Raw genomic sequence first — 13,552 nt, forward strand, 5'->3', positions numbered from 1 at the left:
TGTCCAGATTGACACAATCTTGCGGCAGGATTATTTTGTCTATGTTCAATGTGCATCGTACATCCTGCTCTGTGCTGCCCTGCAGAGGATAAGAATCTGCCACACTCTCCAGCCCCAGAGCCTGATCCCTTAAAACAGTCGTTCTCAACCAAGGGTACATGTACTCCTGGGGGTACTCAGAGGTCTTCCAGGGGGTACATCAACTCACCTAGATATTTGCCTAGTTTTACAACAGACCACATAAAAAGCACTAGCGAAGTTAGTACAAACTACAATTTAATACAGACAATGACATGTTTATATTGCTCTATATGCTGAAATATAAGTGCAATATTTATATTTCAGTTGATTCACTTTTACCATATAATTATAAAATAGGAAAGTAAGCAATGTTTCAGTAACAGTGTGCTGTGACACTTTTGTATCTTTAGCTCTGATTCTGTAAGCAAATAGTTTTTAAGTGAGGTGTAACTTGTGGTATGCAAGACACATCAGACTCCTGAAATGAGTACGGTAGTCTGGAAAGGTTGAGAGCCACTGCATTAGTTCAAGCTGTAGAAACTCATGCTTCTCTCCTCTGGAAGTTTAAGGTTCAATCCTTGGTGTCGGACAAAATGGTGGCCATCGCACAGCAATCTTGCTCCCTCTTTTAATTGCCCTGACACTAAGCTGTGATGCTATCCTGTGAACTTAAGCATTACAATATCTGTGTATCTCCATGTCCTTGAGCTAGTGCTTCCTGCATTCCTCTGTTGCTCCCCTTTGAGGATCAGTGAGTAGAGGAAAAAAACTTCAGATAACAACACAAGACCGAGGAAAATGCTGAGACTTACCTGAGCTGCCCGTGCTTTCTGATGCACTTCTGGATGTTTTGGGCTTGCTCTGTTTGCTGCTTGTTCGTACAGTGACTGGAGGAGGTACAGGACTGCTGCTCTCTTCTCGAATGGTTGAGAGGTCCTGCATGCTAAAGCTCCTGAGTCTCTCAGACAGGGCCCCTTGACCCTAGTCAAACAAACAATACACACAAGTCAGAGTCCATGACACATTTTAAGCCCCACTCCTTCTAAGATTCTGTCTACATTACAGGTTACTTTTGAGAAATGTAAGATATATACATTGCTCAGGGGTGTGACTAATCCACACGCCTAGTAAGTTATATCAACCTAAGCACCGGTGTAGACTGTGCTATGTCCGCTGGAGAGCTTCTCCAGCCAACATAGCTACTGCCTATCAGAGGGAGGAGTTACTAAGCTGACGGGAGATCTCTCTCCCCTTGGCTTAGAGCATCTTCACCACAAGTGCTACACTGGTGAAAGTGCTGCAGTGTCGATGTAGCCTATATTACTGCAGTCATTCAGGAGGAGGAGGAGGAGGAGGGAATTCATCAAGTGGAGATGCTCCCCCCTACCGAGGGGGGAGAAAATGGGTTTGTAAAACAATTAATTCTGTTTCCTTTTTCCTTTGGTGCCCCCAATGACCGAAAGTCTGGTCTTTCAGACTTTTGCTGGAGAACTTAGGATGGCTCAGCTGTGTGCCCCAGAAGCTGCTTCAGACCTTAATGAAAGGAGCAAGTGTTTGACTTAAACAGGTGTTTGACAAAATGAAAAAAACAAATAGAGATTTAAACCAACTAGATCAAAATCACTGTCATTCTAAGTTAATCACTTCCATGGTTTCTGCATGGCAGCAGCCTACTAGTTCGCCAGTTGCTCAGAGCATCTCCAAGGCAGACAAGATCTGAATTTCTAATGTTACAGCAAAATCCTTTTAAAAACCAGGAAACATTCCAGATCTTCTCCATACCACACAAAGAAGCAATAAAGGCCCCACATTAATTTACTTCCTTTTGCAGGTTACCTTTAAATCAAGCCATAGGAGGTATATTCCTGAAAGACAGGAACACAGTTTTTCTATGTGAATGGTTGGTACTTAAAGGAATGCAGTCCAGTTTAAAAATAAATAAATAAATAAAAATCCCATCTAAAAATCAGCATCCCCCAGCACTGTTTGTAACCCAAACACCGCAACATACTTCTAGCACAAGAAATCCTGAAGTCATTAGTTAAACTGAGTGATATTCAAAATGTGACCAAACTGCATACCTGGTGAAAAATAAATTTTGATTATAAAGATTCTTTCAGTTGTCCTATTCTAAGATAATATTTATAGCATAGTGTAGAGAAAACTACTTTTAAAAATACAGGGGGCCTGATTCTCACTTGTGCCAGTGTAAAATAGGATTCAGAGTAGCAGCCGTGTTAGTCTGTATCCGCAAAAAGAACAGGAGTACTTGTGGCATCCGAAGAAGAGGGCTGTAGCCCACGAAAGCTTATGCTCAAATAAATTTGTTAGTCTCTAAAGTGCCACAAGTACTCCTGTTCTTTTTGTAAAATAGGTGTAACTCCACTGCAATCAATGGAGTGACACCAGTACACACGGAGGTGAGGTCACAATAAGGCAAATAATAGCACGTGATAGTGTCCTTTTGCCATAAAGACATGCCTTAGAAAATTAAGGTGCAAATGGTCAGATAAGGAATACTGTAGTGATTCAAATGCCACTTGCACTTCAGTTTTCCTTGTAAGGACCCAAAACACTACTGTAGAACAGGGCCAGCTCCAGGTTTTCTGCCGCCCCAAGCTGCAAAAAGAAATAAAAAAGCTGATCAGCGGCAATTCAATCGTGCCGCTCCCTTCTTTGGCGGCAGTTCGGCGACGGGTCCTTCGCTGCCTCTCTTCCTCTTCGGCGGCAGCTCAAAGAGGAAGAGAGGGACTGAGGGACTCGCCATCGAATTCCCGCACTGCCACCCCTTTGTATTGGCCGCCCGAAGCACCAGCTTCTTTAGCTGGTGCCTGGACCCGGCCCTGATGTAGAAGACAACAATAGATGTATGAAGCTAATTCAAGTCTTCTGCATGAGAATCCCACTTTTTAATGCCCCAAATCACATTTCCAGATGAAATACAACACTTGATTATATTACACATACACCCTACCTGTACACACATACCACCCTATGGTATTCTACAGTAATCACCCAAACCCTGATGGTTACAGTTGTATTACTACAGTGATTTGGTGCTTATGTAACACCAACAACCCCCACTCATCAGCAGGCAGGATCAAACCTGGGACCTCTGGAGCTTAGTAGATAAGCCTCTACTGCATGAGCTAAAAACAAACTGGCTGTTAGCTAAGGCTGTAGAGCAGACTCATTAATCTCTCTCTAAGTGGCCTCGGTGCCACTAGACGGGACAGAACACTACACCCAGGAGGTGTGTGGGTAACACTTACACTTCCGTAAAATACTGTAGTTCAAAATTAAAAGTTTGTTTGTTTTAAATAAGGAAATCAATCACCCTTCATGATCAGAAAATAATAGTGGGAAATACTCCCCACTGGTAAATTGAACACAACGACAGTGAAGTCAACCTGGCTCACCTAATAGGATGACTGGTACTAAGATACACCTAGAATAGGAATCCACAGGTACCAGTCTGCCAGCCTCTCTCATCTGCTTCACACAGAGGTAACTCGAAAACTGAACCTATTATCCCACAAAGTGTTTGGTGCTCTCAGAAATTCCCTGAAAGGGTTCTATCTAAGATTTAAATTGGACCAGACACTGTGCCCCATCAGTGCTCAGAACTACTGTCATAATGTGGTGGCACACATGGTTCCCTACATAATTTCTAGATTAGTGATTTCTAAACTTTCCAGCCTACAGCTCACTTCATAACAGAAAAATCCTCTCAGGGACCCATCTCCTTTCTCAACCTGTGGTTCCCCTACCTCTAGGTTCTCACAGTATTTCACTGTGGGAACCATCAGGGTACTCTATGAAACACTGCTTGGAAAACAGCATTCTATGTTAACAAAAAGAAAACGCCATTCTCTGCTGACTTCTGTAGTACCATCTTGTGGTACCAGCAGCTGAAGAAGGGGAATCACCTGCATGAAATGAATAAAAATGGCCCTTTTACAATGTGTCTGTGTGGTGATGGTAACAATCTATTTTTTTCTTTTCAGTCTACTGCACCTTTAAGTTTCCAAAAATTATCTCGGGCTGCAGAATTCAGCAGCCATTTTGTTCTCGGACTTGCTGCAGCCTTTTAGAGGGGACACATGGGCCAGGTCCACACTATGTCAGAAAAAAGAACAAGGAGTACTTGTGGCACCTTAGAGACTAACAAATGTATTTGAGCATAAGCTTTCATAGGCTAAAACCCACTTCATCGGATGCATGCAGTGGAAAATACAGGAGGAAGATATATATACATAGAGAACATGAAAAAAATGGAAAAGAAGCTGTTGAGGAAGTCCACCACGATTTCAACAATTTCCATCCCACCATCAAACTCAGCCTGGATCAGTCCATACAAGAGATCCACTTCCTGGACACTACAGTGCTAATAAGTGATGGTCACATAAACACCACCCTATACCGGAAACCTACTGACTGCTTGTAGCAGGGTGGTTACCCACTCCTGCCCTGAGGGGTTTAAAAAGTGGCCTGGGAGGGCTTGAAAGCTGCCACGCTAAAAGCTGGCTTGATTGGGGAAGTGGCTGCAGCTGGGCCACACCCTAATCAGGCCACAGCTGGCCTGTATTAAAAGGCCAGGGAAGCCAGGAGCAAACAGTCTCCCTCTGGCTGTAGATGGAGAAGGGCCTGGCTGCAGGGAGCTAGACCCAGGGTACCTGAGGGGAGCAGGGCTGGGGAACTCGTGCCTGGAAAGCCCCAGGCTGTGGCCCAGCACAAGGCCATCATGTACTTGGGGTTGCAGGGGGCAGGCCAGGGGTAGGCAAAGGCAGCAGATCCAAACCCCTTTGCCTATGATGAGTGGCTGATACTGCAGTCTGCTCCAGTGAATGGGGGCTAGATGTAGACTGGACAGTAGCCAAAAGTGGGGATAGTGGGTTGGGGGTTCCCCAGGGAGGGGAGACCCAGATTGGTGGGGTACTGCTGGGTGAAGCACCCCAGTTAAAAGGGCACTGGGGTCCAGGGAGGGACAGGGGGGAGCCAAGAGGACAGGTGGATCACTGGCCTACAGAGGGCGCGCCTGGCTGGAAGTGAGCTAATTCCCAAGGACGACCAGCAGGAGGTGCCGCAGAGGTGAGTCCACTGTGCTACACTGCTATACTTACCTACATGCCTCCAGCTTTCATCCAGACCACATCACATGATCCATTGTCTACAGCCAAGCTCTAAGATACAAACGCATTTGCTCTAACCCCTCAGACAGAGAAACACCTACAAGATCTCTATCAAGCATTCTTACAACCACGTTACCCACCTGCTGAAGTGAAGAAACAGATTGGCAGAGCCAGAAGAGTACCCAGAAGTCACCTACTACAGGACAGACCCAACGAAGAAAGTAACAGAATGCCAATATTGAAAGAGAAATTTTTAAGCCATCTAGTGATGATCACATGTGGCCAACCTGTAGTTACCGTACCTTAGCATCAGTGGTTTCTTGATGGGCAACTGAACACCAACCCATCCCTACCATATAAGCAGCATTATGCTGAGTGAAATTAATACTCCTTTCTCCATAACTTTGGTTCAGCAGACCCATGTATAGTATCAGACCCATCTGCGCCCACACTGTGGGTTCAGTACTACAGACATTTACTATAGGGAGTAGTGCTTGCTACTGAATTATGGTCCCTCTGGCTTTGATGGGACTTTACCCAGGAGCAAATTATTATGTATCCTTCTTTCTATATCAGTAGCACCTATGATCCCCAGTCATGGACCAGGACCCCATCGTGCTAGGTGCTATACAAACACTGCACAAAAAGACAAACCCTGCTCCAAAGAGCTCTAAGTGTATCACAAGAGACAGCAGATGGATTGAGAGAGACTGAGGGAGTACAAGAGAACAATGAGACAATATTGGTCACCATGACAGGCTGTGGTCTCAGCACACCAGCAGCCTAACCAGGGTCAAGTTTTTGGTGGGCTTGTATAGTACAGTAAGTGATGAGACAGTTAGTGAACATTTGCAGAAGGGGGTTTGATATCTAAACACTTGAGCCAAATTCTGCCCTCATTTACACCAGTGCAGCCTCACCAATTTCAATAGAATTGCACCAACTGGTGTAAGTGAGGGCAGAATTTGCCCCCTCAGCTGTATGGGGGATTCTGCTATGAAAAGCAAACAAAGCAACTTGGCCAATATAGCGGTAACAATGAGTTACATGAAAAAACAAACGATCAGCCCCCCTGATTAACTGTTAGATTTGACCTAATTACTAGCAAAGGGCTTTTAAGATATTTTGCTGATGAGACTGGAGAGGATTTTAGAGTGCAGTACACAAAAGCCTGGCTGGAAGTGTGCAGTACACAAAAGCCACACACTGTAAACTGAGCAGGCATTGGGTGTTCCCATGACAATCTCATCTGAGTGGGAAATGTTTGCTAGTCCTGGTTTAGTTTTGATGATTACGTTCTTCACACTAGTCTTGTTGCGAATCTAAAGTCTAGACTCATAGACTTTCAGGTCAGAAGGGACCATCATGATCTTTTAGTCTGACCTCCTGCACAACGTAGGCCACAGAATCTCACCCACCCACTCCTGTAACAAACCCCTGACCTACGTCTGAGCTACTGAAGTCCTCAACTTGTGGTTTAAAGACTTCAAGGTACAGAGAATCCTCCAGCAAGTGATCCAAGGTAGAGCGAGGGCAGGGCCTCAAGGCGGAGCAGGGGTGGAGTCCACCGGGAAAAATAAAAGTCAGCACCTATGCCAGAGGTAGGCAACCTATGGCATGGATGCCGAAGGTGGCATGCGAGCTGATTTTCAGCAGCACTCACACTGCTTGGATCCTGGCCACCGGTCCGGGGGTCTCTACGTTTCATTTAATTTTAAATGAAGCTTCTTAAACATTTTGAAACCTTATTTACTAAACAATAGTTTAGTTATATATTATAGACTTATAGAAAGAGACCTTCTAAAAACATTAAAATGTATTACTGGCACACGAGACGTTAAATCAGAGTGAATAAATGAAGACTCGGCACACCAATTCTGAAAGGTTGCCGACCCCTGACCTATGCATTCGGGGCAAACGTAATCCAGGCCAGCTCAAGGTTCTGAGGGGGGCAGCGATGTGCTAGGGATGCATTCACATCTCTGTGGCTGACAATGGAGGATGGGAGAAGATTAGTGTGAAAGTTATGACAATATCTTTGAAAAACCTAATTGAATTAAGATTACGTGTCTTTGGAGCCTGTTGTATTAAATGCGAAGGTTACGTATAACTGTGGGCCTGGACCATCCTTGGTCTTTTGGGACAATACATGTCATGAATTTCCTGGGAAATCCACCCCGGTTACGCAAAAACCCAGCCTTTGGAAGCTATGCCCTGAAGAGGGGACCATTGATCTTGGCCTAGTGAACAGGCGATCAGTAGACAAATGCCCGAGCTGCATAAAAGAGAGACTGAACTATTCATTGTTATGAACTTGTAACCACAGAAGAACCTCTTTGTGGGGTTTGACAGACTTATTTCCTGCCAGAGCCTTTGTTGGAGCCAGGGGATGACCTCTGGTAAGCTTATTATCATAGAAGGGACCTCAAGAGGTCATCTAGTCCAGTCCCCTACACTCAGGGCAGGACGTAGTATTATCTAGACCATCCCTGACAGGTGTTTGTCTAACCTGCTCTTAAAAATCTCTGAAGACAGAGATTCCACAATCTCTCCAGGCAATTTATTCCAGTGCTTAACCACGCTGGGACCTTATTAACATGTGTACTGTGTCTCCCATTGTTTTAATATGCTTCCTCTCTAATGCTCTCACCTTAAGAATAAATATGGCTGCTTATAAAGAGCTGTGTGGTAACTTGTAACTGCTCGCAATCATGCTATTCATAACCTCTGAAGAGAAAGCAAAGGGCAAGTGCTGGCCTGTTTAGGAAGTTTGGCTTACTGGGGATATCACACAGTTGGCAGGGAACTGAGCAGTCTGGAAAAAATCCTGGTGAGGAGGGAGCTGCGGATCTCTGCCCAACAAAGGTGATGGTTGAGGAGCCAGGAGCCTAGAGCACTGCCCTTGAAGGACCATAGAGAGGACATACAGATGCAGTTGCATGGAATGGCGACAGAGAGGATGGGCAGGGAAGTCCATCTGTAACCTCAGATGAGTTATTTATTTAACTTCTCCTTGCCTCAGTTTCTCCATCTGAGAGATGGGGAAAAGAACACCTAACTCACAGCCATATTGGGTCAGACCAATGGTTCATCTAACCCAGTATTTTGTCTTCTGACACTGGCCAATGCCAGGTGCTCTGGAGGGAATGAACAGAACAGGGCAATTTTGAGTGATCCATCCCGTCATCCAGTCCCAGCTTCTGGCAGTTGAAAGACACCCAGAGCCTGGTGTTATGTCCCTGACCATTTTGGCTAATAGCCATTGATAAGAACAGTCATACATGTTTGTAAAGTGCTTGTATCAAAAGCACCAAGTATCACCACTTCACTCTTTATACTACTAGGCTCTCCTCACCCTATGGAGCATCAAATCTCCTGGCATGTTTGAAATCCACATGAGGAATTCCCATTGGTGCCAACAGGAGCTAAGTGCTGTTGTGTTTACTGTCAGTTTAGAAACAGTCCTAGGTGAAGTTCATGTACCACTAATTGGCATGTTGGCAGCTATCTTAGTTCTGGTCATTGGGAGGCAGCGTGAGAAATTGTGCTATACCTACTTAGATAGCTCAGTGGTTTTGTGCATTGGCTTGCTAAACCCAGGGTTGTGAGTTCAATCCTTGGAGGGGTCATTTAGGGAACTAGGGTAAAAATCTGTCTGGGGATTGGCCCTGCTCTGAGCAGGGGGTTGGATGAGATGACCTCCCGAGGTCCCTTCCAACCCTGATATTCTATGACACTGTAAAGAGCTGATGGTTGCACCCAGAAGCTATCACAGTCGGATACAAGCATAAGCTATGGGAATAGAACCCAGGACCTTATGCTCTAAAATAGAGGCCTCTTCTCCATGAGCGAAAAAGGGCTGTGATAGTATTAAGATTTATCGCCTCCATAGACTAGCCACCGTAGAGCAATATGAACACACACCAATGCTCCATTCAATCTTGATTCCACATCTTCCCTGTAACCATGCCAGAGTGTGAAAAAAACTAATGCTAGGACAGTAATAAGGAAACAGGGACATTTGCTCACTGGAACAGGATGGTGTGTGTTCATTATATCCGGGTGTTTGGTTTGTACAGTTCATTTCCTCTCCTGGGGACTTTACATCAATGCCAGCAGACAGTTCCTCCTAATCTACTCTCTCCATGTTTGCAGCATGGCTCTGCCCTCCAGTGCTTTGCCTACATGTCACCTTCACCTTTGATTGGGGCTGGATTTACATCAAAGAAACACCCAACAGAAGGGAGGAAATTAAGCAGCCACCCTGCCCTGAGTGTGGTGCAGCAAAGAGTTTGAGTTGTGTTTGGTTTGTGGTGTAGTTAGTGAAAAAGAAACCGGAAGCAATGGTGAGCTCTGCTGTTAAGAGATACAATGCACCTCTGCCATCATGCTGAAGTAATTGGAGAAATGCTGTAATAGCCAGCACAGGACCATATGCTTCAAGAAAGCTGTGTGTCCTTCTCTTGACTAGCCCAATACAACAAAGCCAAGGCTTTTCAAGTGACCACTGCTTTTGATTGCCCAACTTGAGACACTTAAAGGAGGCCTGATTTCACAGGGCATGTGCTCGGCCCCTCCTCGAAACCAGGCCCCTTTAAGGTCCCTCATGCTGGGCACCCAAAATCAGTTATCACTTTTGAAAATCCTGACCACAAAGACTAGGGACACAATACGGCCCTCACCTTGATGGATGTGCAAAGTGCTGCAAACAGAGTTTTTATCAGATACCTCACACAGGCAGGCACGGGGGTGAATCTACCACTTTAATTATCAAAGAAGGCTTGATGAATGTGATCAAAGGAAGGAAATCCACCCTTCCCCAAGCAGTGTTCTCCCTTCCCACATCACTCAGCTCCACATGCAGTTTAAAGCAGAGAGCTCTGCAGCTCTCCTCTGGCGAATTATGCCAAGGCAGCACTCTCCTATGTGGGATCTAGAAGCCTGCTGGTACCTGAGAGAGCGGGACGGAGTTTGCCCAGAGAGGAAGAACTGACCCAAACAGATAGGCTAGAGCAGGCCTGCACAACATGCGGCCCATAGAGCCTCACTGTGCAGCCCGCGGGGGGATTCTAAATCCCCCGCACACAGCGCTCTGTGGGCAGCCCAGAGCCTTTGACTCCCGGCTGCAGCTGGGATTTAAAGGGCTTTGGGATCCCCGCAGCAGCAGGGAGCCCAGAGCCCTTTAAATCCCAGCCGCGGCCGGGAGTCAAAGGCTCTGGGCTGCCCACAGCCACGGGGAGCCCAGAGCCCTTTTGATTCCCGGCTGCAGCTGAGATTTAAAGGGCTCTGGGCTGCCTGCAGAGATTCCCCGCCACTGCGGGCAGCCCAGAGCCCTTTGAATCCCAGCCGCGGCTCCAGTGGATGGGCTGGGGCTGTGATTTAAAGGGCTCGGGCTCCCCTCAGCAGCAGGAGCTCTGGGCCCTTTAAATCCCTGCCCCAGCCCCGGAAAGCTCCGGGTTCCCCCAGCCACCGGAGCCCCAGGCCCTTTAATTTGCCCCTGAGGGCTCCCAGCCACCTCTTCAGCAGGGAGCCCCTAGTTGATTTAAAATGAAGTATCACCTCCCCACCACCAACCTTCCTTTACGGCCCACAGCGTTTTGGTGGGGCAGCACTGGGGAAGGAGGGTTTGTTTCTGCAGGGCTGGGCGGTGCTGGAGCGGGATGTTTTCACGGGGCTGGGAGGTGCTCGGTGGAGGGTGTTTGCGCGGGGCTGGGGGGTTTCAGCCCTCAGCTGTTTTCTTTGGAGTAATGCGGCCCTCGTCGCTTTACGAGTTGTGCAGGCCTGGGATAGAGCAAGGATCTTTTCTGAGGGCCTGATCCAAAGGCCAGTGAAGTCAATAGGAGTCATTCCACTTACACCAGTGGGCTCTGGATCAGGACCCTAAAGGCTTTGGAGATCCAGGGCGATGCGTGTGTGCTGCAATTCTAACTCCTTAATTTGTGTGACTGGCACTTCTAGGAGACAGCCAGAATTACCACCAACCCTGGCAGTGTTTCAGGTCACATTTTCACATGCATGACAGACTCTTGGACAATCTCTCAGACTTATTAGGCACAAACGGGCTTTTCATCAATGCCAGTCATGCATGCCTTCTCTCTCTCCATCTCTTTTTTCCCATCCAAAACACTGTGGCTGTTCCAAGGAAGTTTCAGCTTTTCACTCCCCGTTCACTATTGTCATCATCATCAATATAGCAGTAGACCTAAAGAGCCTGTTGTGCGAGGTGCTGTGCAAACATTTGGAAGGTAGTCCCAGCCTAGAAGAGCTTACACTCTAAAAGGCAAAACCAAAAGAAGGGCCAGGAAAGAGAGAGAACATATGAGCAAGCGTCTGAGTTGGTGATTGACACACATCTTGTTAGTGGGACAGAGCCCCGTGCCCCTCGGAGGGGAATGGGCTGAACTAGTGGAAGGGGGCTGCATATCAGGATTTACCTCATTACCAGATCCTACCACTTAGTTCTTACTCTCCTGAAGTCACCGTGTGGTGAGGGAAGGACCGTGGTGCCACACAAGGGGGATGTAAGGTGGTGGGACAAGGACTCTGCGCCGAGTACCCAGCACCAGATGTCTGGCTTTGTCTCCACTCAGAAATCCTCAGAAATTTACCACTCATCTTGAGAGAGAGAGAATGAGAGAGAGAGAGAGTATGCGCAAGCAAGGGAGATTGGCACAAGAGGCTTGGGGTTTTGAGAGCCCCTCACCTGTCTAGTAATGACCTATATTTTTGCCTAGCAGCAGAATTGTTTTGTTTTTTAATTGTGTCCCACTAATCAAACATCTAGGCCATTTATCAGTCAGTCCAGTGGAGGATCTGACTGAGCTAAGGAGGCGGCACATATGTACTAGCCCACAGGTGGGCAAACTTAGTGGCCCGAGGGCCACATTGGGATTGCAAAACCGTATGGAGGACCAGGTAGGGAGGGCTGTGCCTCCCCGAATAGCCTGGCCCCTGTCACCTATCTGCCCCCTCCCACCTCCCATCCCCTAACTGCCCCCCTCACAACCTCCCCAGAGGTGAAAGTAAGCTGGTGCGTCCCAGTACGGCATACAGGCAAGAGCCGGTGCACTCTACCGGGGCAGATCGGCTTCTCCCAGCAGCCATTTAAAGGGCTTGGGGCCCCTTTAAAATCGCTCCAAGGATTTTTGCAGTTCCTTCTCAACTGCATGAAACTAGTCCCTAGATTGCTGGGGGGCAGTGGAGGACCCAAACACCTATGAAACAGGTGTAGGGGGACCGGCTGGCAGGGCGCTGCTGGAGGCGTGGGGCAGGGGGGACCAGCTGGTGGCGCACTGCTGGAGGCGCAGGGCAAGGGGACCAGTAGACGGTGTGCTGCTGAGGGCGCGGGGCAGGGGGACCAGTTGGCAGGGCAACGAAATTTCAGAACTCTAGAAAGTGGAAGGTGTTTGCTCTCAATAGCCTATAGGAATGTTTTTTGAGTGAAAATCTTTCAATATTTCATAGGAGTTTGGGCCCTACCCCCTTGCCCCCCAACAATTTAGGGACTAGTTTCACGCAATTGAGAAGGAATTGCAAAAATCCTGCCCAGTCGGTGGTTTTTGAAGGATTTAAAGGGCTCCCACTGCTGCTACCTCCAGGGCCCTTTAAATCACCACCCGAGTCTGGCTGCTGGATTCCTGGGGTAGTGGCACCGGGGCTCCAGTGGTGATTTAAAGGGCATGAGACTCCCGGCAGCTGCTACTGCAGTGGAGCCCAGGGCCCTTTAAAGCTCCACTAGAGCCTGGGGTGGCAGCTGGGAGCCCCCCCAGGCTCTGACAGTGATTTAAAGTGCCTGGGGCTCCACTGCAGTAGGGCAGCTGGAGCCCCAGGCCCTTTAAATCACCCCCAGCTCTGGGGCTCCCAGCCGCCTGTGCAGCTGGTAGCTCTGGGGGTGATTTAAAGCGCCTGGGGATTTAAAGGCCCTGCCTCTTCTGGTTGAGCTCCCCCCTGCCCCCAAGGACTCGAGAGTGCCGGTAAGTCCTTTAAGTTACTTTCACCCCTGCCCCCGACCCATCCAACCCCACCTGCTCCTTGTCCCCTGACCGCCCCCTCCCAGGACTTCCTGCCCCTAACTGCCCCGGGACCCCACTCCCTATCCAACCCACCTGCTCCCAGTCTCCTATCCACACCCCCACCCCTTGACAAGCCCCCCAGGACCCACACCTACCCAATCCCCCCATTCCCCATCCCCTGACCCATATTCACATCCCTGTCCCCTGACAGGACCCCCTGGGATTCCCACATTTATCCAAACCCCCATTTGCCCCCCAGAAACTCCACCCCATCCAACAGCCCCCTGCTCCCTAACCGCCCCCCAGGACCTCCCATCCCCCTTACCACGCCACTCAGAGCAGCATGTCAGACTGGCAGCTGCGCTACTCAGCAGAAGCTCGCAGCCC

General features: G+C 48.1%; 1 protein-coding gene across 6 annotated transcripts in view; it reads right to left on the minus strand.

Moving 5' to 3' along the window:
• REEP1 (receptor accessory protein 1) overlaps nucleotides 1-13,552 on the minus strand; it is a 121,710-nt gene that overhangs the window by 36,371 nt on the left and 71,787 nt on the right. For all 6 annotated transcript variants that reach the window (XM_050948013.1, XM_050948012.1, XM_050948016.1 and 3 more), the window contains one exon: nucleotides 834-1,002. In XM_050948013.1, the coding sequence (XP_050803970.1) occupies nucleotides 834-1,002 (169 nt within the window). The remainder of the gene's footprint in view (nucleotides 1-833; nucleotides 1,003-13,552) is intronic.

The sequence above is a fragment of the Gopherus flavomarginatus genome, chromosome 3 (assembly GCF_025201925.1).
Source record: "Gopherus flavomarginatus isolate rGopFla2 chromosome 3, rGopFla2.mat.asm, whole genome shotgun sequence".
Classification (NCBI taxonomy): Eukaryota; Metazoa; Chordata; order Testudines; family Testudinidae; genus Gopherus; species Gopherus flavomarginatus.